General features: G+C 39.9%; 1 protein-coding gene across 1 annotated transcript in view; it reads left to right on the top strand.

Annotated features, from left to right (window-relative positions):
• Positions 1-24,270, top strand: part of cntnap2a (contactin associated protein 2a) — a 245,255-nt gene that overhangs the window by 190,164 nt on the left and 30,821 nt on the right. Inside the window, exons 16-20 of the mRNA XM_016285487.1 lie at positions 1,363-1,599; positions 3,454-3,672; positions 7,622-7,858; positions 13,309-13,542; positions 21,468-21,601. Coding sequence (XP_016140973.1) covers positions 1,363-1,599; positions 3,454-3,672; positions 7,622-7,858; positions 13,309-13,542; positions 21,468-21,601 — 1,061 coding nt within the window. The remainder of the gene's footprint in view (positions 1-1,362; positions 1,600-3,453; positions 3,673-7,621; positions 7,859-13,308; positions 13,543-21,467; positions 21,602-24,270) is intronic.

The raw sequence follows: 24,270 nt of genomic DNA, 5'->3' as shown, positions 1-24,270 counted from the left end.
CACGGTATTAATATGCATGTATCTGTTTGCATGAATCTTTACTATCCAGTCCACCATCAAGTTGCTTCTTGCGATTTACTTTCTTTTGAAGCCTGGCTTTGATTAAGCATCAAGATTTCTAATCACTGCATGTTTTTTATTCATATTTATTTTTGTTTTGTTTTTTTTTTGTTTTTGGTGTTGTTTTTCTTTCTTTCATTGCTTGCACATCTGGGCGATATTGGTTCTCCAAAGGGAAGCCAGCTTCATGGGCCTGTCAGGACAGTAGGTAACTTTTTTGTAAAATGTACGACAACAGTCTAGTTGAACCTGAAACTTCTTGTCTGTCTGTGATATTTTGGTCAGGTGACCTTTTAATTCAGTATAAGGCTATAAGCAATCTGTGCACTGCAATGGTAAAAGCAGAAAAAAAATATTCCACAGGGCAGGATGGTCTAATAAATGTAATATGCTAATTCATTACAGTTTCATTAGAGAATAATTTCCAATTCAGGGCTCATCCGAGATGGAGGCAGTGAACTTCAGAAGGGTTTTAACAGCTCTTTCCTCACTCAAGCTTATTCATGCTGCTTCACTTTCAAAAGTTAAAACACATCCTGTATTTATGAAAAAGTTTTGTGAAGTTGATTCTTCAGTGACAAACAAGGGCATAAAAAGTGCCTGCTAAGTGACATGAATCAAATTGGAACAATATTGCGACGAATTCAGTGAGTTGGTTTGTATTATATACCCAAGCAGGTCACCAGCGCAATTAACACTCCACTGTCGATGTGAGTTTGAGTTAAATTGAGTTTATAAAACTTTGAAAATGTGTTTTCTGTTCTTTTTTTGTAAAGCATAGCCAGAATGCCATTATTACTTTATGTATCTACTGTCTTTGGAGGAATTGATAAAGCTTTCCTCATTTGGCAGCTTGATCAATTTGAACAGGATTGTACTTGTGGGTCAGTTTTTATTATTTACCGTTAGTAAATAATTAATGCATCCTTCCAGGACATTTACTATTAATCTACTATTAATCTAGCAAATGATTGTACGATTTATTTTTAACTGGGCAGTTTCGTGTAATGAAAAGATGTCCAGATAAGACCTAGAGCAATTGGCGAATGTTTATTTTCTCCTGGAAGTGGAGCTCTAATGATGTCTAATTTCTCTACGGTCTATTGTATTGAATGGTACATGCCAAAATGAATGAAACCCACCAGAAGGTTCAACTATTGGCTGAGACTTAATGTTTCAAATTTAACCTTTTGTTTTCAAGCTAGTCTGCAATAGAAATGAAGGATTGAGTCATTTTGTTGGGACACTTATGCTTTTATTAAATGTAATATTGACTAGTCTCTGTCTCCATTTCTCATCCAGGTGCAGCAGGAGGTCAGAGAGGGTTTCTCGGATGCATCCGCTCTCTGAAAATGAACGGTGTGACCCTTGACTTAGAAGAGAGGGCAAAAGTCACTCCTGGTGTAAAACCTGGCTGTTCGGGTCACTGCACCAGTTTTGGGATGTATTGCCGTAACGGCGGCAAGTGTGTGGAGAAATACAATGGCTATTCTTGTGACTGCTCCACCACTGCTTTCGATGGGCCTTTCTGTTCAAAAGGTCAGTATGCATATGCAAATTAGAAATTCTTACTTTTAAAAGTTTAAAAGTTTATACACCTCAACCAGAGATATGACACTGAACAATTTGTTTTTTTAAACCTGTGACTGGCAGGAATCTCTGAGGGCAACTCTTGTACTTAAGCTCAGCCTCCCTCATTTGAATATAGTAATAGTATCACTGACATGAGCAGGCCCCTTCTGTAGTTCGTGCTATGTCGAGACCTCCATCAAGCATCTCATGCTCTGTTTAAAAATGGCGACTCGCTGTGAGTCAGGGCCTCTGATGGTTGCCCTCAGCTTTCAACATCTCCTTCTGCTTGAAATATGCATGAACAACCTCGTAATTGCAAGGTTTTAACTCACATTTCCATTTTACACATATTTACTTGTGCCGTCTAGGGTATTGCAGTCAATATCGAATTCTCTCAGATTCTTTGCCTCTGGGTCAGTGCAATTGCTCCCACAGGCTGCCTTACATCTGTGGCTCAATACTACACATCACCTTCACTCCAGGAAGAGGAATCTCTTTGCTGTTTCATTTGGATTCAGAACTATGGATGTGGATTCTTACATCTATATGTTATTTAGTGCTATTTGTTCTCGATTTAAAGGGTTAGCTCACCAGAAAATGAGAATTTACTCACCCTCATGTCGGTCTAAACCAGGAGTAGGCAAGTTCGGTCCTAGAGAGCCGCTGTCCTGCAGAGTTCAGTTCTAACCCTAATCAAACACACCTGAACAAGCTAATTAATGTCTTCAGGATTACTAAGGCTATAGGCAGGTGAGTTTTGTTTTCAGGGTTGGAGCTGAACTCTGCAGGACTTCGGCTCTCTAGGACCGAACTTGCCTACCCCTGGTCTAAACCATGCATGACTTTCCATTTTTGCAGAACATCAAAGATGATATAAAGAAGAAAGATGTCTCATTTTTTGTTTTTTTACAATAGGAAGACTGTCATACAGGTTTAGAATGGCCTGAGGGTGAGTAAATAATTGCAGAATCTTTTTGGGGTGTACCTAAATGCAAAGCCTCATTAAGAAAAGGACAAAATATTATTTTTAAAAGATCAGGGCTGAATTAAGACAGATAGAAAATGTTTTACAAAAAGACACCATATTTCAAATGTCTTAATGCAAAAAACAACAGATTTGACAATAAAGGGATCACTTGCTTTAATGTAACAAATTAAGATCTTGAATTTAAAGGGATAGTTCACCCAAAAAGGAAATTTAATTTCAATTTCATCAAACATCATTTACTCCCCCTCCACTTGTTCCAAACCTGTATGAGTTTCTTTCTTCTGTTGAACACTAAAGAGGATATTTTTGGAGAATGTTGGTAAACAAGCAGTTGACATTAGCCATTGACTTCCATAATATTTTTTTTCCTATAGCTACCATTAACTGTTTGGTTACCTGGTTACCGTTACCAACATTCTTCAAAATACCTTCCTTTGTGTTAAACAGAAGAAAGAACCCCATACAGACTTTACAGGATTTCCAATGGGACTTTAAAGTAGTAGTAGTACAGTAAATAAATGGTCCAATCCATGGTCTGTAAAGTTGTTGGTCCTCAGAACACATTACAGATGGGATTTTTGTACTCAAGAACTGTAATTCCTTATATCCGTACCATCCTCCCCTGCCTTTCATGCTACCACGGAGCCATTGGTGAGTAAGTGATGTAAAGCTAAATTCCTCCAAATCTGTTTATTCTATTTTTATTTTATATTTTTATTTATTTTTTGTTATACATGATCTTGTTCAGAAGAACAAGTGGTGAAAGTTTCAGGGGTCTGCTGGGCATTATAATAGTTTGAGCGGTCTCTCTGTCTGTTTGTTTCTCTTCATAGCCCCCACGGTGGTGTCGTTTTCGTTCGATGTAGGAAACGGGCCGGTGGAACTGAACGTGCACTCTCCTACCTTGCTGAACGATGACCAGTGGCACCGGGTCAGTGCGGAGAGGAGCACGAAAGAGGCCATTCTGCAACTAGACCAGAAATACCAGGAGGTCAGACCTGCACCTACACAGGGACACACACGCCTGGAGCTCTACAGCCAGCTTTATGTGGGTAAGGACCACATGTACATCCACATATAGCGTATATATGGATTCATGTGGGTGAGGACTTCAGACAAACACATTTTTCCATACACCCACCCCTACAGTACTGAAGCCTGCTAATACTTAGTTATATTGTTGGAGGTTGGATTACTGTTGTTCTTTGGTTGGCATTCATAATATTATTGATGGACTGCACAACTCTTGAAAATCTGATCTCAGATGAGATCTATTGCTGATTAGGATGGACAAAAAGGATGTTTCTTCATTATCGTGTTCAAAAAAATACACAATTCCTCCTGAATCTCTCCATTCTCAGCTGTTATTTTGCATTTTAATTATTCTCTTTTATCTCTCTATCTCTTTTCCACTCTTTTTCTCTGTCTCTCGCTGTTTCTGCTGAAATATCAGCAGTCTCGCGCACAGCGCTCTATGTTCTCCTGTGTCTGAAAGTGAAAATGTATTTATAGTCTGCAGCCTAAATGCAGGTGTAGCTATTACAACTTGCACTTAATGACATGGAACCCTGGGGAACTTGTTCGCCTCCGAAGTATGAAAAAGTCCACTGTAAAGAAAAGGAAGTTGAAAATTGGTTTGACTGAATATGGCTGAAAAATGTCTCAGACACAGCAGGGAATCTGACTAATAATGGTGTCGTGTGCTATGCTAACATTAGCAAGGAATCTTTTTATGCCTTTAAAAGTGTGAACAAGCCGTGTCACTCATGAGGCAATTATCTCTTGAACAGAATCGCTTTGGGCTTTCAATGTGCTATTTTGTGCTTTGATTCTTTTCAACAAATGACTTTGACGCTCATTAAGAAAGGGGAAGATAATGCACCTCTGTGGCTCTCTTGAGAGAGCTTTTAGAAAGCTTGTCTAGCTTGTGTATTTAAAGCTTGACGTCAGAAAAAATGTCCACGTTTCCAAGAAGTATTTATTGATATCAAATTGATTGATTGGGGTTTCAAGCAGAATTCTACAGTACAGGAAGTATACAGGTGTGTATTATTATTATTATGAATGTTTGATAATTGTATTATATGACATAATAAAATATACTATGCTATGTAATTTATTAATTTATTTTATCTGAAAAATTACTATACATTTAGTTTTTCACTAAAGTTAAAATGAACTAAAGGAAGAATAATTATTTATGTTTATTCAACAGTATAACTTAACATTAACCATATATTTTATATGAGCACAGCTTTGTTTTTGTTTTGTTTTTTGTTGTTGTTGTTTTTTGTTTGTTTGTTGTTGTTTGTTTTTTTAATGGATAGTGTAGACTAATTCATGGAAATTAATCAAGCTTATCTTATCTTATCTTAACCAACTCTATCTGCATTTTGTCCACCAAAGTTAAATTAGATACTATTAGTATATTGGATCTTGAAACTAATCCAAATAAATTTCACATGCTCAAAGTTTAGTTTGACTGTCCCTTTAAAGAAATTGTTCACCCAGAAATAAAAATGTTCTACAAATTTACTCACTCTCAAGCCAGCCCAGTTTGTTTCTTCATCAGAACAGATTTGGAGAAATTTAGCATTGAATCACTTGCTCACCAATGGATCCACTGCAGTGAATGGGTGCCGTCAGAATGAGTTTTCAAACATCTGAGATAAACATCACAATAATCCATATGACTCCAGTCCATCAGTTAACGTCTTGTAAGGTGGAAAGCTTTATGTTTGTAAGAATCACAGTATTTTTCTGCAAATTTTTATTTTGTGGTGAACTATTTCTTTAAAGGGACAGTATGTTGGATGCTGCAACCAGCAAAATCATGGATTAATATTCAATGTATTGCACTGCCCAAGCCATAACCCTCTCTATGTCTCATTTGCATGTTTGTCCATGAAGCAGATGAAAATTTCATTCTTATTCTCAACAGATCTGAAGAATATTGGACTGGCATGTCAATTTCATTATCACGCACATTAGGTTAGGTGTAATGAGCTTTGCAGTCCAAATGAATGTTAAAGGTTGTCTAATCCTTGTCCGTTGTTTCAGTAGAAATGTAAAATGTTGGCGTGACTGTTCATGGAGAGCAACTCTCAGTCTTTAGACCCTGACCCTCAGTGGGGAAAACTAACTGGTTTATGCCCACTCAGCGGATATAAACCAGTTGCTCTGAGCACGGAGCAATTCATAAGCATTGGAGAGGAGGCCAGACAGATGCCTGACAGGTCTGGACAGCATCTGTCTGGCCTCCTTTCTAATTCTTGTGAATTGCTCCGTGCTCAGTTTTTCTGACCATTTAGTCCCATGCCATCATTTTTTGATAAAGCAGATTGCCCTTTACTTCCTTTCACCCATGGATGCTTGTGTCTATTTGAATTTGCTTTGCATTTATATTGGTCACGTTATATTTAATGGAGGATTAAATGCTTGCTCGTTCTTTATTCTCATTCACTTCATCTTAAATAACAAGCAGACCTTTGATTTAGCAACCACTAACACGTTTGCATTCGTCTACGGTATTATAATATGTGTATGTCTGTATTCACTGTTTGCATGAATCTTTAATGCTTCTTTACTATCCACCATCAAGTTGCTTCTTGCGATTTATTTTCTTTTTGTGTTCTCCTTGCAACCTGGTCTTGATCATGCATTAAGTTTTCTCATTACTGCATGTTTTTGTTTTTTTTTGGTGTTGTTTTTATTTCTTTCATTGCTTGCACATCTGGGTGATATTGGTTCTCCAAAGGAAAGCCAGCATCATGGGCCTGTCAGGAAAGTAGGTACCTTTTTTGTCAAATTTACACCAACAAACTGAAACTACCCGTCTGTCTGTCTGTCTATCTGTGATATTTTGGAATATATATATCTATATATATATATTCCACTGTGCAGGATGGTCTAATTCATGTAATTTGCTAATTCATTACAGTTTTATTAAAGAATAATTTCCGATTCAGGGCTCATCAGAGATGGAGGCAGAACTTCAAAAGGGTTTTAACAGCTCGCCATAACAGCCTCTTTCCTCATTTAAGCTTATTCATGCTGTCTCACTTTCTGTGTTTATTAAAACAGTGCTGGTGAAAAAAGTTTTGTGAAATAGATTCTTCAGCAACAAACGAGGCCGTAAAAAATGTCTGCTAAGTGACATGAATCAGATTGGAACAATGTTGCAGAATAAATAGAATGTTACTTAAAATGTGTTTTTGTGTTTTATCTCATGTTCGTCCTTGAAACATGAGACATTGTGTCGTTCAAGTATTAGAAATAGCACAGCATATTTACTGTACATTTGATGATAAGAGCTCTGCTCTCAGGTTTATTAGCAAAGGATTCAGTGAGTTTGTTTTGTATTAAATGGCCAACCAGGTCACCAGCTCAATTAAAACTCCACCGTTGATGTGAGTTTGAGTTAAATTGAGTTTATAAAACTTTGAAAATGTGTTTTCTGTTCTTTTTTTGTAAAGCATAGCCAGAATGCCATTATTACTTTATGTATCTACTGTCTTTGGAGGAATTGATAAAGCTTTCCTCATTTGGCAGCTTGATCAATTTGAACAGGATTGTACTTGTGGGTCAGTTTTTATTATTTACCGTTAGTAAATAATTAATGCATCCTTCCAGGACATTTACTATTAATCTACTATTAATCTAGCAAATGATTGTACGATTTATTTTTAACTGGGCAGTTTCGTGTAATGAAAAGATGTCCAGATAAGACCTAGAGCAATTGGCGAATGTTTATTTTCTCCTGGAAGTGGAGCTCTAATGATGTCTAATTTCTCTACGGTCTATTGTATTGAATGGTACATGCCAAAATGAATGAAACCCACCAGAAGGTTCAACTATTGGCTGAGACTTAATGTTTCAAATTTAACCTTTTGTTTTCAAGCTAGTCTGCAATAGAAATGAAGGATTGAGTCATTTTGTTGGGACACTTATGCTTTTATTAAATGTAATATTGACTAGTCTCTGTCTCCATTTCTCATCCAGGTGCAGCAGGAGGTCAGAGAGGGTTTCTCGGATGCATCCGCTCTCTGAAAATGAACGGTGTGACCCTTGACTTAGAAGAGAGGGCAAAAGTCACTCCTGGTGTAAAACCTGGCTGTTCGGGTCACTGCACCAGTTTTGGGATGTATTGCCGTAACGGCGGCAAGTGTGTGGAGAAATACAATGGCTATTCTTGTGACTGCTCCACCACTGCTTTCGATGGGCCTTTCTGTTCAAAAGGTCAGTATGCATATGCAAATTAGAAATTCTTACTTTTAAAAGTTTAAAAGTTTATACACCTCAACCAGAGATATGACACTGAACAATTTGTTTTTTTAAACCTGTGACTGGCAGGAATCTCTGAGGGCAACTCTTGTACTTAAGCTCAGCCTCCCTCATTTGAATATAGTAATAGTATCACTGACATGAGCAGGCCCCTTCTGTAGTTCGTGCTATGTCGAGACCTCCATCAAGCATCTCATGCTCTGTTTAAAAATGGCGACTCGCTGTGAGTCAGGGCCTCTGATGGTTGCCCTCAGCTTTCAACATCTCCTTCTGCTTGAAATATGCATGAACAACCTCGTAATTGCAAGGTTTTAACTCACATTTCCATTTTACACATATTTACTTGTGCCGTCTAGGGTATTGCAGTCAATATCGAATTCTCTCAGATTCTTTGCCTCTGGGTCAGTGCAATTGCTCCCACAGGCTGCCTTACATCTGTGGCTCAATACTACACATCACCTTCACTCCAGGAAGAGGAATCTCTTTGCTGTTTCATTTGGATTCAGAACTATGGATGTGGATTCTTACATCTATATGTTATTTAGTGCTATTTGTTCTCGATTTAAAGGGTTAGCTCACCAGAAAATGAGAATTTACTCACCCTCATGTCGGTCTAAACCAGGAGTAGGCAAGTTCGGTCCTAGAGAGCCGCTGTCCTGCAGAGTTCAGTTCTAACCCTAATCAAACACACCTGAACAAGCTAATTAATGTCTTCAGGATTACTAAGGCTATAGGCAGGTGAGTTTTGTTTTCAGGGTTGGAGCTGAACTCTGCAGGACTTCGGCTCTCTAGGACCGAACTTGCCTACCCCTGGTCTAAACCATGCATGACTTTCCATTTTTGCAGAACATCAAAGATGATATAAAGAAGAAAGATGTCTCATTTTTTGTTTTTTTACAATAGGAAGACTGTCATACAGGTTTAGAATGGCCTGAGGGTGAGTAAATAATTGCAGAATCTTTTTGGGGTGTACCTAAATGCAAAGCCTCATTAAGAAAAGGACAAAATATTATTTTTAAAAGATCAGGGCTGAATTAAGACAGATAGAAAATGTTTTACAAAAAGACACCATATTTCAAATGTCTTAATGCAAAAAACAACAGATTTGACAATAAAGGGATCACTTGCTTTAATGTAACAAATTAAGATCTTGAATTTAAAGGGATAGTTCACCCAAAAAGGAAATTTAATTTCAATTTCATCAAACATCATTTACTCCCCCTCCACTTGTTCCAAACCTGTATGAGTTTCTTTCTTCTGTTGAACACTAAAGAGGATATTTTTGGAGAATGTTGGTAAACAAGCAGTTGACATTAGCCATTGACTTCCATAATATTTTTTTTCCTATAGCTACCATTAACTGTTTGGTTACCTGGTTACCGTTACCAACATTCTTCAAAATACCTTCCTTTGTGTTAAACAGAAGAAAGAACCCCATACAGACTTTACAGGATTTCATATGGGACTTTAAAGTAGTAGTAGTACAGTAAATAAATGGTCCAATCCATGGTCTGTAAAGTTGTTGGTCCTCAGAACACATTACAGATTACTGTAATTCCTTATATCCGTACCATCCTACCCTGCCTTTCATGCTCCCACTGTGTCGAGGCTTTTGCCCCAGTGGTACTAAAACATGGTGGTTCTTTCTCAGTTGCCTCTGAACCGCGTGTTGCAGCATGGTGGAAAAGTAAAGATTGCTCAAGGACCTCGCAGCAAATAATTAAACCAATCTATAGTCTCCGCACTGATTTCCTTCCTGCTCCCGATACAGCATTTGTACAAAGCTCATTTGTACTTAGCGCTCTGTTCCCGGGGGTAAAACGGCTGAATGAGAGAATGCCATGAATAACGGATAAACCCGCCTCGTCCTCTGTGTACATGAGATATTCGGTGCGGGTGCACATTGTCATGTGCGTTCACTCTCTTTTTACCCTTGTGTGTATTTACTTCATTACCCATGTTGATTTCCCATGGTTCTTCCTGTTCCACCCCATATGCAACAAATCCTGTGTTGTTTATACTGCTTCTGTGTAAGACAAATCTATGCACACTTGCACATGTCCTAGCAGTCAGGTTAAACGATTCGTGTAAGGACCTTTGTTCTCCCCCTCAAGTAAAAAGGTAATAGGAAAGTGTCCTCTTGGTTTAGCTGTTGAAGAAGCCCCTCATGAATACAAAACATGCCGGTAATGTCAGTTTCCTTGCCCTTCTACACTTTTTCAGGCTAAGAAACACTGGTTTCAAAGTTTAGACTTTTTTTAATTGAACACACATTATGATTCGCTATGAGTAAGATATAATATATTAGGGCTGTCAGTCAATTACATTTTTAATCTTAATTAATTACATGATGTGTCGATAAATTCATCTAATTAGTTGCAAAATAAGTTTGACTGAAAATACCCATAAAAGATTATTTAAAGCTATTTTTGTGTTAAATGAGAAAGTATCAAGTAGACATTACAAATTGTAGCTTTAGAAAGAAATATTTTATTTGATTCAACATGAAATTTATTACACATAAACATTTAGGATACAACGGCCTAACATAAACTATGGAACATAAAAGAAGATCATTTGAGAAACATCTCAGTATTTTTTGTTCATACAATAAAAATCATTAGTAACCAAAACAGCTTTGTTACCAAAAGTCTTCAAAATACCCTCTTTTATGTTCCACAAAAGAAAGATTTGAAACAACATGAGGGTGAGTAAACAATGACAGAATGTTAATTGTTTTGGGTAAACTATCCCTTTAATGTTTTTATTTTTATTATTATAATTTTTTATGAAATGAAACTCTAAATAAGAAACTAAATTTGCCAGCAGGTGGTGGTTTATGAGTCATTTATTCATTCGATTCCTTCAAACGGCTGATTCATTCAGAAACTAAATCCCGTTGTTTTGCTCGAAGATGTGCAACAATTCTGCTATGGCTCGTAATATGGCAAAACACGCAAAACACACTCAAACATTGTGTTTAAAATATAAACTTCTTATTTACTGAACTGTTGTATAAAATCACATTTAAACTCGTATATATCGAACAAACTCGGGACAAAATCAGCACTCGTGTAATACTGCTCTCCCTGCTCGCGGGATATCGCTTATCGTATGATATAAATATGAGACAAAAACTCATACAGGGGCATTTTTTGCACCAATATCTTGAATTTTAGGGCATAACTGCATTTATGGAGTCGTTGCCCTGCATCATATTTGTCAACAGTCAACTATATGAAATGTAAGATGACATACAGGTCTGGGGGCGGGGTCAGTGCGTTAATAGTGTTAAAATATTTTAATCATGTTATTTTTTTCATAACTAATTAATTAAAGCGTTAAACTGACAGCCCTAATATACAGTATATAATGCATTAAATGCATGTGAGATAATGCATTAAATTTGTCAAAAGTGACAATGAAGACATTTTTAAAGTTGCCAAAGACTTCAATTTTAAATAAATAAACTTTATTGAATTTCTTTGGTAACTTTATAAATGTCTTAATTGTCACTTTTGACCAATTTAATGCATTCTCTCTAAAAAAAAAAGATTTTTTTTTTATTTTCAAGAAAAATTATTTTTATGGATGCTCCGATCAGGATTTTTGCAGCCAATACCGAGTACCAATTTCTTGTCATGGTGATCGGCCGATACAGATGCTGATTCTGATGCTTCAAGGCAAGCTTTATATAACATATGTAATAATGTTATATAAATAATCACAAAAATTATTCCTTATACAGTGAACATTTTAATATGCCTTTAAAATGTGGTTTATGCATAACATTATGTATATCAGGATACTTAATATAAGACAAAAATAAATACAAACAAAATGGAGCAGTCTGATGCAGCCCACAAGGTTTATTTAAACATTATCCAATAGTAAACTGTGGAGGACAAAATAAACATTTAAACTCCTAAAAGAACTAATTGGAGTAGTTTGATGCAACTCATTAGGTTTAATTTAACATTGGACAAAATAAATAGAAACATTTAAACTCCAACATGGAGAAGTCTTACATAACTCATAAGGTTTAATACTGTGCAGTAAAAGACTGAAGAAGGAAAAAGAAATTTTTCAAACATTTAAACTACTGAAAGAACAAAACGGAGTAGTTCGATCACGGTTATATCCACGGGCGCTGCGGATAATCCGCAGGGTCGGGTAATAAAAAAAAATGCATTCTGATTATTTGCGGGTGGATAAAATAAATCATAAATGATGCAAATATTAACTACATTTTTATTAATACATTTTTTCATCAGGCAGACGATTTCATTTGTGTGTGTGTGTGTGTGTGTGTTCGCCTGATCAGTAAGTTGCAGTGACAGAAACGGTGACATTCCAGGTAAAGTTTGAAAGGAGTAAAGCTAATTAATGCTATTTAGTAGGCTAATATGGCCAAAGAAGATATTTTGTTTTATAAATAAATGTTCATTTAAAAGCAGCACACGATCAGTGTAGCTATTATGTTACCGTTACCCCTTACGGCTCCGACGTGGTTTGGTTCCGTCCTCCACGCTGTGACAACTCACAAGACTATTTTAGCCAAGCAGCGTGGAGAGCTGCTTTTGAAACATGCTGCGGCTGGCTGGTATAAACACAAGCATTGACTACAGTGGCCGTGATCAGCTCCGGTTCCTGTGGAGCTGTAACGTGCCGCAGATGCGTGCAGTGATGCGCAGGTCAGCTCTAACGTCACTGAATCTGCTTTTAAAAATTAACCATCCGTTCATCATATCATCATGCAAAACATAAACGACAAATAGCAAATTTTTCATTGCTTCTCGAAACGTCATAGCATTTCCACACCGGCCATGACATGACTGCGGCGCCAAATCATTTATGTCCCCACGCATCATACGCCCTCACGCGTTGATGTCATCAAATTGCGATGGTTCGTGAGATCGACCAAGTGTAGTGAGTACCGATCAGTCATAAAATGTGATTATCAGCCGATACCGATCTCCAACCGATCAATCGGAGCATGCCTAATAATTTTCCTTATTGAAAAAATAATATATATATATTTACATTTACATTTAGTCATTTAGCAGACACTTTTATCCAAAGCGACTTACAAATGAGGACAATGGAAGCAATCAAAATCATCAAAAGAGCTATATATATATTTTATATATATATGTGTGTGTGTGTGTGTGTGTGTGTGTGTGTGTGTGTGTGTATATATATATATATTTAAAATGTAATAATATTTTACAGTAATACTGTACTGTCTTTACTGTATTTTTGATCAAATAAATTCAGCCTTTGTGAGCATAAGAAACTTTTAAAAAACATTTTACTAAATAAAAGTATCAGTACACTATATGATTGTATTTCTTTTGGCATATACCTAACCCTCAAATCTGATTGGTTGTTTAAATCTTTTCCAGATGTTGGTGGTTTCTTTGAGGCAGGAACACTGGTCAAGTATAATCTGGTACCTGAAGTGATGGCTGCAGCTTCCAGCCTGGATGAGAAGAGTGTTATCCACAACCTTCCTGTCGAGACCAACCTGACATGTGAAGACCTGACCTTCAGCTTCAGCACCTCCACTTCTCCCAGCCTTCTAGTCTATGTCAGCTCAAAAACCCAGGATTACATGGCCGTGGTGCTCCGTCACAATGGTAGGATATTGATCACTCTGCAAAAGAGGGTTTTATAGCAATTCCATAGATGAACCATTTTGTATTCCCTAAAGAAGCTTTCAGTGAACAGATCTTTTCTGTCCACTCTACTAACTCTAAGGAACTTTGCAACTTTATGTCAACTAACTCTCATTAATTTGCAACTGCGTGTTAACTAACTCTCATTAGAGTAGACTGTTAGGATCATAGACATGTATATGTAGATCCCACATTCGACCACTCCAAACACATCTGCCATCTTTGAACGTTCAACGTTTTGTCACTCACAGTAAAAAGCAGTAAGTTAAGAAAAAATTTGATACATTTTCACAGGTGAGAATGTGTTTGTTTGTGTTTTTATATGCATTAATACAGCTTTTTTAACTATGTTAACTTTTTAATGTTGTTATAGTTAATGCCTTCATCTTGTATCGTGTTAATTTAGCAAAATCATCTGCAGAATTCTGTTGCAGATATAGATATTCATACATGCGTATAACGTCTCAGGTTACGTATGTAACCATGGTTCCCTGAGAAGGGAACGAGACACTGTGTCCTCTAGAGGTCGCTATGGGGAACGCCTTCAGCGTGACCGGTGTCTGAAGCATACATCTAAAAACGACAATAACATTGGCCAGCGACAGCCTATGACGTCATTACCCTGATCATGCGATCACAGTATTAAAGGACACCGGGATAACACGTCATCCGCTTCTTCGTATGAAGCTTGCGTCCGCAGCATGGCAAGGAAACTAGAGGACGCATTGTCTCGTTCCCTTCTAAGGGGAACCATGGTTACATATATTACCTGAGACGTTCCCTTTCGAGGGAACTTTGAACTGCGTCCTCTAGAGGTCGCTATGGGGAATGGTATACCCATGCCACCATGCTGAGAGGAGTGCATGCCAGAAAACCACGGCGAGCACTAAGTACCAACTCTACCATAGCCATGGGAGTTGCCCCAAAGGACATTTGATGGCTGTCAGTGACATTATCCCCTTCGGCCAAGGGCCTGAGCTGCATACCCTAAAAGAACTTACCTGTTAAGGGCTGGGCTAGGAAGCCCAAGCCTAGGGCAGAGCTCAAAGCTTGGAATCAGAAGAAAGAGATTCCTTTAAGGGGATACGGCCAGGTGTCTAAAAAACCACACCAGACCCTGGCCTGTCACCCAGGGGGTGCTACCACTGGTTCTGAATAAACCTGCTCAAAGAACTGACTCGACAGATCTTAGGTAGCAACACCCTGCTCAGAAATGTATCAACAGAGATACATTAGTTGTGTGGAGCCCAAGGCGAGAACCGGGGCCTAAGCCAACTCAGAGAAAGGGAACGAGGCTGACAGCACGTGACCCTTACCATACAGGATTTTAGAAAGTGCGCAGAGTGCTTAGCGTGCACACTTACCACAATGTGAATTTTAGAAAGTGCACAGAAGCTTAGCATGTGCACTTACCATAGCATGGATTTAGAAAGATTCTGAAGCATCTGCTCACAGATGCCCAGAAGTCCTCAGACACTCAATTGGGAGTGGCAGGCTCAAAGACAACTCTCTGAGGTGAGGGGAGCACTGCCTGGCTTGACCCGAATAGAGGCAGCTTATCAGGGAAGCAGCAAGCAGCCCAACTACCTGATGTCACTGCCACAGAGCTCAAGAGTGGAGGGTTCAACCCCTAGCGAAGAGAGAGAGGAACCCAGCTCGACCGAAGCAACCAATAGCCCAGGGAAGAGGACCTAACTCTCGGAGTCAAGAGGAGGACTCACCCAGTCTGCCCAGGACCGGCAAGCTCAAAGGGACAGTGAGGGGAGCACAGCCATGCCCGGGACAGATAGATCGCAAATGGGACATCAGAAATGGGATCCTGCTAGAAGGGGATTACACATTTATAAGAGAACAACAGGATCCCAACATAAAGGCAACTGACCAAGGAGGCGACAGAGACGGACAAAACACTTAGTTCGTTGCAAATGGGGTCCTTCGGGAGCAGCGCTCTCAGCTCTCAAGCTGAGGCGTGCCCTTACAGCACATTCTGTGAGCAACTCATTGCTAACCCTCACAGAGAGGGGAGCACTTCTCAGCTCGACCAGAAGGGGGCACTAGATTAGAAGACGTAACCCAGCAGGGCCCAATAAGAGACAGCCCACTGGTGCAGCTGGACACATTCTCATGCTCTCTTTCTCGATAGAGAGCGTGGGTCCCATATAACCAGACCCGATAGAATCTGAAGAAATAGCAGGACCCAATAACCATTCATGCATATAGAGCTTACTGCTCCTCAGAGCAGAAGCACAAAAGAGGGGTTTCCACCGAAACACAAATCCCTCTTACCTCAGGGAACGCAGTGTACTCGAGCCCACTCCGCAGAGGAGTGATTACTGGTTCAACCATAAGGGCAGTGTGACAGTGAGGACCCACGGGCCCGACCGTCTATGGAGCGCCGAGCTCCTCAATGTCTCAGCGAGAGGAGCTCTAGCTCAGAGAACATGCATGAAGTTTAAGGAACGATTCAAATCTCAGGAGACCCCTCAGGGTGAGAAATGAATAGTTGCACCTGGCCAGAGGATAGGGAGCATGTCACAAAGCATGTACTCAGAAGAGTACTAGCCCACGAGAAGGACCCACAGGTCCTGAGGTTGCAGCGTTATACTGGGGACCTGATGCTGGGAGACTTCCTCAGAAGCCCAGGCTGCATGTCCAAGCCGAAGATGAGGGCTATCACCAGCCTGGAACCAGAACCGATGAGTGAAACCATCACTGTAATTGGTCAACAGCAGGAGGTCCTGACTTAGCAGGTGGGTCAAACCTAAAAGTCAGAAAAACAGAACAGGTCTGAGTAGCGCTGCAGAGAAAGGCTAGCATCAAATACACAAGAACTAGCAGTAGAGTAGATAAAAATGGATCGTACTCGCCAACCATGGCTCCCGCGCATGACTCAGGCTCATGATATAGGCTGGAGGCGAAGTCCAAAGCCTGGACCTTTGTGGAATGAAGGATTTAAAGGCAGCCGAACGCGTCTTGGCCTCCTTAAATTTCACGACCACCATCTCGACGTAAGTGCCGAAAAGCTCAGAAGGGGAAACCGGCGCATCAAGAAGAAAGCCCTTCTCTTTCGACCCTGTATCCACCAGACTCACCCACAGATGTCTCTCCGTAACCACCATGGCTGCCATTTTTTTAACCGGCCTGCTTAGTGGCACGGAGAGCAAGATCCGTGGTGCGATGCAACTCAGCCACCTCATCAGGGGATAGACCCTGCCTTTATACAGTTCTTTCAGCAGATCAGCTTGAAAAGCCTGAAGCACCACCGTGGTGTGCAATGAGACTGCATCCTGACCTGCTGTCGCGTATGCCCTGCCATTCAAACAAGATGTATACTGAAGGGGTTTGGATGGCAGGGAGAGAGCCTTAAAGGTGACGTATCATTTTTTGACATATTTTAAGTGCTATAATCAGGTCCCCGGTGCATCTACCAACCAAGGAAACATGAAAAAGATTAACCCAGTAACTTTGTTTTGGTAAGCCTTTTTCTGCAAGTGTCTGAAAAAACTAGCGCGTCTCATTTCGCTCCCTTGGTGACGTGGCAAAGGGATCTCATTATAATATTACCGCCCCTTAATCTGTAAGTTTACACCCATGGCGCCGTCATTTTGATTTCGCAAGCGACAACGGTGGTTGGTAAGCCTTTTTCTGCAAGTGTCTGAAAAAACGAGCGCGTCTCATTTCGCTCCCTTGGTGACGTGGCAAAGGGATCTCATTATAATATTACCGCCCCTTAATCTGTAAGTTTACACCCATGGCGCCGTCATTTTGATTTCGCACGCGACAACGGTGGAATGCCATGGCGAAAGTTTGAGCAAAACTAATTGTTCTGTCTTTGGCTGCACAGACAAGCACAGAACACTATTTAGAGTCGCAGCCTCAGAGGAGACAACAGAGCAGTGGATTTATTGATTTATTTACTGTATATTGCTGCTACCACACAGATCTAAAATAAACATGCAATTTATTTCCCAACTGTTTACCTTTACAGACATAACCAACTGTTTTTGTAACTCGTGTCTTTTTAAGGTAAACTTGTGTATGAATGAGAACTTAGTTTAGTACTCACATGCTGTGACGGACGCTGTGTGCCAGATGTGCACACTCAGAAAACCGTGTGTTAGAAGTTTAAACTAATATGGTTTAAAACGCATGATTTCAGCGCAATAAACATGATAATCAGAACCAAAACAGATGTTTTTAGCAGGTCCTAGCTGTAATGGCACAGCTCTATTCTGGAAGAGGGGGCGGGGAGCAGCAGCTCATTTGCATTTAAAGAGACAGGCACGTAAAACAGCGTGTTTCTGCTTCCACTCAAAATAGGCATTTTCAAAATGATATAATAAATGATCTGTGGGGTATTTTGAGTGGAAACTTCACAGACACATTCTGGGGACACCAGAGACTTATATTACATATTATAAAAAGGGGCATAATATGTCTCCTTTAAGAGAAGATGTCTCCCCTATATAGAGATAGCAGGCCAGTGTCTCTTCAACAGGGGGCATCTTTTCATAACCATTGACCTTTGTGGAATGAAGGATTTAAAGGCAGCCGAACGCGTCTTGGCCTCCTTAAATTTCACGACCACCATCTCGACGTAAGTGCCGAAAAGCTCAGAAGGGGAAACCGGCGCATCAAGAAGAAAGCCCTTCTCTTTCGACCCTGTATCCACCAGACTCACCCACAGATGTCTCTCCGTAACCACCATGGCTGCCATTTTTTTAACCGGCCTGCTTAGTGGCACGGAGAGCAAGATCCGTGGTGCGATGCAACTCAGCCACCTCATCAGGGGATAGACCCTGCCTTTATACAGTTCTTTCAGCAGATCAGCTTGAAAAGCCTGAAGCACCACCGTGGTGTGCAATGAGACTGCATCCTGACCTGCTGTCGCGTATGCCCTGCCATTCAAACAAGATGTATACTGAAGGGGTTTGGATGGCAGGGAGAGAGCCTTAAAGGTGACGTATCATTTTTTGACATATTTTAAGTGCTATAATCAGGTCCCCGGTGCATCTACCAACCAAGGAAACATGAAAAAGATTAACCCAGTAACTTTGTTTTGGTAAGCCTTTTTCTGCAAGTGTCTGAAAAAACGAGCGCGTCTCATTTCGCTCCCTTGGTGACGTGGCAAAGGGATCTCATTATAATATTACCGCCCCTTAATCTGTAAGTTTACACCCATGGCGCCGTCATTTTGATTTCGCACGCGACAACGGTGGAATGCCATGGCGAAAGTTTGAGCAAAACTAATTGTTCTGTCTTTGGCTGCACAGACAAGCACAGAACACTATTTAGAGTCGCAGCCTCAGAGGAGACAACAGAGCAGTGGATTTATTGATTTATTTACTGTATATTGCTGCTACCACACAGATCTAAAATAAACATGCAATTTATTTCCCAACTGTTTACCTTTACAGACATAACCAACTGTTTTTGTAACTCGTGTCTTTTTAAGGTAAACTTGTGTATGAATGAGAACTTAGTTTAGTACTCACATGCTGTGACAGCCGCTTTCTGTCCGTGTACTTCGGATGTGTGCTCTCAGAAAAACGTTTCAACTCAAGTTTAAACTCATATGGTTTAAAACGCATGATTTCAGCGCAATAAACATGATAATCAGAACCAAAACAGATGTTTTTAGCAGGTCCTAGCTGTAATGGCACAGCTCTATTCTGGAAGAGGGGGCGGGGAGCAGCAGCTCATTTGCATTTAAAGAGACAGGCACGTAAAACAGCGTGTTTCTGCTTCCACTCAAAATAGGCATTTTCAAAATGATATAATAAATGATCTGTGGGGTATTTTGAGTGGAAACTTCACAGACACATTCTGGGGACACCAGAGACTTATATTACATATTATAAAAAGGGGCATAATATGTCTCCTTTAAGAGAAGATGTCTCCCCTATATAGAGATAGCAGGCCAGTGTCTCTTCAACAGGGGGCATCTTTTCATAACCATTCTCACGCATCCCCTCGATGTTGGCATAACTAGTATGCTGGAATCTTTGGATGCGGGACGAGAATGGATTATTTTTTTTTACTTCAAGCCGGAGTGCAGTATAATGTGGTTATCTGAAAAGGACATGATATAAATCATCTGTCCAACAACTGCAGACAGATCCACACTATACACTTCCTATATAAACAAAAGGAAATTACTGATAAGGGGAAATTTCTCATCAGGTCCTTTCCATGTTCTCACTGTGACTGCAACGCACAGCATGCATTCAACTCCCGCGGGAGCTAAACATGCTCCGCCCAACCACTAGATTACCTCGGAACTCAAACGAGAACGAAAACCGCTGCCGCGAATGCATCGCTATTCCCGCGAGAGGCGAACGCACTCATGCAAACACTATCTACAAACTCGGGTAAATGGTGAAGTACTCACATCCCCCTCAGTAGTCCCGCGAATGCAATACGATGAGCACAAGCCGTCTCCTCGTGAGACAAGCGCGTTCAATTCATGCTTATCCCTCACAAGAAATAAGCAATGAATGCAGAGCGCATCGAACTCCCTCAAGATCTGAACGTGCTTGCTCTTCACCACACTCACACAGCAGGCAAGCCGTGTGAAACTGCAGGTATCAGAGCAAAGCCTCTGGCGAGAAAACATTTCCATAGTCGTCTTTAGCTTAATGCTAACATAAACAAACGGTCAGTGAATACTGTGAAGATTAAGAAGAGGATGACGTGTTATCCCGGCGCCCTTTTATACTGTGATCGCGTGATCAGGGTAATGACGTCATAGGCTGTTGCCGGCCAATCTTATTGTAGTTTTTAGATGTATGCTTCAGACACCGGTCACGCTGAAGGCGTTCCCCATAGCGACCTCGAGAGGACGCAGTTCGAAGTTCCCTCGAAAGGGAACTATGGTTGCAGACGTAGAGTCAACTTTCTCTCAAGTGTTCACAGACTGGCTTTGACTATTCCAATATGGCGGATGACTTATGTATAGCCACCCATAGAAACAGCCGCTAATGAAGCATCTATGTATATACAGTGTATCTATGTTTAGGGTTAGTAGAATAATGTCATGTACTTGTAAAGTCAGTAAAATGCCTGTAAGTGTGAACCAAACTGTATATTTAACATCAAATATGTTCTGATTAGCTTTTATTGTGCCACCTCACACAGTATTGTTGCTTTCAGTATGAACAGACAAATCGCATCACACCTGGTTAGTCTTCGTTCATCATTAAGTCCAGATGCTGATGCAATACACACATCTGTGTGTGTCTGTAAGATTGTTCTGCAGCAGTTTTGAAACTGCACTGTAATAATAAAGGAAAATTTATTGCACCAGGCTGAATTGCTTTTTGAAGTGGAAGCGCAACAGTAAAAGCTAATTATATGACAAATGACAGAGTGCAGGCAATTACATCCCTGTTTGTTTGGCATAAGCACAACACTGTGATCCAATTCTTTTAGCGTTTAGAAGTAAAACACATCTGGTGTTTAAAGAAAAAGACCCTTATTCCCCTCAAGGACAGGATTTCACATTAAACACAGTGACTCAGATGTACCGTTGTTTAATTTGTAGAGTGGAGTTTTCGCTAAGCACTGTTCCATAAAACCCAAAGTGGGCACACAAGACTGGAGATACTTGTGCTTTGTGTTAAGCTGCCTAAACCCACATCGAATTTTACCCTGTAGTCTCTGAGCAAATTTATCTTGCTGGCCTGAGCGGTAACCCAAATGAGGTAATGTTCTTCCCTGCAGTCTGTAGGGCCGTTGCACAGGAGAGTGCTGTGGAGGTGAGTGATGTCAGGGTGCAGAACTGATGCACAACTCTCACTCACTCAGGCATTCTGCATCCAGGAAGACTGCAGTGCGGTTGAGCTCTGGATAAATGTGATCTTTCTGTCTCATCCTGTTTCACTCAGGTACGCTGCAGCTGCGGTACAACTTGGGTGGTCTCAGAGAACCCTTCAGTATTGATATTGACCAGAGGAACTTGGCCAACGGGCAGCCCCACACCGTCAACATCTCGCGGGTGGAGAGAGACATAGAAGTGCAGGTGGGAAACACATGAAACTGACCACTCTCAATATTACAATCAGTATCATTGGTCAAACGTATCATGTAATACTCATCCAAAAATATAGAAGTTAGCATTTTTACTTCTAAGGCAGCATCTTAACTGAAATTAAACCTCATAAGGGACTGATTTGAAACACTCTACATGGGCAACTACTTTGGTAGCGGGTTGTTGTCTGTGCCATTCAAATAAATTTGTATATGAATTGCACAAAAAAATCTGCTAAATCTCGCAGTTAATTTCACAGTAAAGGCAGTCAGTAGTTGATAAAAGAGCCAATTTTGTAATTAAATTAAATGATTTATAATATTATTATGTTTGTTGTTATAATAATATTATATTCATTATAAAATGAAATTGTTTACAAGAAAAATAAACTTTTTTATATAGTATTAGTTTTATATAGTACTGTAATGATCATCAAACAAATGTATATCTTAAGTACAGTATTGTCACGAATCCGGTCCATGAACTTCCTTCTGTTAGCCATCAGAGGTCACCCTTTCCAATTTCATTGACTCTCGCACTACACATTGTTGCACATCACCCCGGACTACATATCCCATCATTCATTGCACTGATTGCACTCGGCACGGATTGCACACAGCTGTTAACACTGATTGCACCCAGCTGTTTCATATCACTCCCTCACTATTTAACACTCACTCTGATCCCTTCCCTCTGCCGAGTATTGTCTAGCGATTATCACTCTCCTAGCGATAGCTACTCTACAGAGCCCTAAGTCGTTTCCTAGCCTAGTTTTGCCTTGCCTTGTCTGTCTCCTTCGGTTTTGATCTTCGCCTGTTTTCCTGGACTTCTCCCTTTAGCCTTGCCCCTGTGACTCTGTCTGCCTATCGTCGACCCACGCTAGCCCTAGGATTATTCTTGTGTCTTGCCCGCCATATTCCTGGTTGCCACTGTTTACCCTGCCTGTCTTATGACCATGTCCCTGTCTTCTCCAAATAAAGCTTTGCATATGGATCCGCACGTCTCGCGTCTCGTCAGCCCCATTACAAGTATATAACAATTTGGTAAAAGTGCTGATTTTGAATTAGAAATTGTATTACGGAAAATATTCTGTTGATACTTTATTAATGTAATTTACATTTTATTTATCTTTATTTATTTTTGTTTGATTTTATTATTAATAAATAATAATATTAATAATAACAATAATGTTTTATTATTAATTATTACATATATTGGGTAAAAGTGCCCATTTTGAATTAGAAACTACATTATAGAAGAGTATTTTATTGATAATTTTCCACACAAAATAATACAATTATTTTCATTATAATAAAATGAAAAATATGTGTAAAGATATATGCATATATTATGTAAAAGTGGCCATTTTGAATTAGGAACTATAATTAAATTATTTCATAATAAATTAAACCATTTATAATAAAATAAGAATAATAAATTTACAATAAAGTACTATATATATTTAATTAAAATAAAATGTATTTAAATATGACATTTTTGTAGCTCCATACCGCCATCAATGCATTTTGATCCATGAAGGATATATATGATGCTGCCTTCAATTTTAGTCAAAATTAAGTATTTTTGATTTTTGAAGCTGATGCCTAAAATCGTTGCCTAGATAGGCAGCTTTCTTGATTTCGTAACTGAATGTATATCTCAAATATGCGGGTATGTGAGTGGATGTGTGCCGTGTCTGTTACCCAGGATGCACTGCATTAGTCTCACAGGCCCAACTGGATAATTGATCCCAATTGAAGCCCATATTGATCTATGAAATGAGACTCAGGGTGAACTGTAGATTTTATTATGTTCTAAATGGCAGGACACACAGCACCTCATGTGGGCGATAAGCAGGACTGCAACATGAAACGATAAAGATGTGATCAAGATCACAGAAGCACCTGATCAGTAGAAAGTGTGGTCATATCAAGTTGCATTTGAGGACAGGTGAAAACTAACTACAGAAGGGTCAGGGACTTTCAATTTTATGTCAAAGGCTTGTATGTGCTGGCCGGGACCCTCCTCGCCCCTCACCATCGCTGTAAGACATGTCCCAAGAGAATAATATTGAATGACAGAGGAGCAAAGATCATGTCAGATACACTGACCTTGTCAGCAAAAAAGAGACCTTGTCAGTTGCTTTTCTCTCTCTCTCTCTCTCTCTCTCTCTCTCTCTCTCTCTCTCTCTCTTTCTTTCTTTCCAGTCAGCCTGTGTCTTTTGCTCCTGCTTTGTTCCAGGCTCCTAAATCAAATAATCAAATTCTCGCTGTCTGGATGGATGAGGCACAGCAATGATAAGCCCGTGGGCATGAGGCTTAAAGAAGGGCTGTAGCTCTCTTTAATTCTGCCGTATTTCATTTCTTGCTACACAGCTCTGCCAAGCCTGAGATCCTACAGACTAGAGCTGGAAATCTGGCATGGGGTGAAATATATAGAGAGAGAAAGAGAAAACCATAGCCCTTTTACCCTGTCTTTATGGCCCCTGGGAACCCCGCTGACATTGCAGCAAATAGAAACCCATAGCCATCCTTCAGACAATGACCTAAGTGTATGAGGGGTTTAGGTGTGTGTGTGTGTGTGTGTGTGTGTGTGTGTGTGTGTGTGTGTGTGTGTGTGTGTGTGTGTGTGTGTGTGTGTGTGTTTATGACACTAGGATA

This window comes from Sinocyclocheilus grahami, unplaced genomic scaffold (genome assembly GCF_001515645.1).
Source record: "Sinocyclocheilus grahami isolate Dianchi unplaced genomic scaffold, SAMN03320097.WGS_v1.1 scaffold197.1, whole genome shotgun sequence".
Classification (NCBI taxonomy): domain Eukaryota; kingdom Metazoa; phylum Chordata; class Actinopteri; order Cypriniformes; family Cyprinidae; genus Sinocyclocheilus; species Sinocyclocheilus grahami.
The sequence above is the reverse complement of the archived record's forward strand: the minus strand, read 5'-3'. Positions and strand labels throughout refer to the sequence as shown.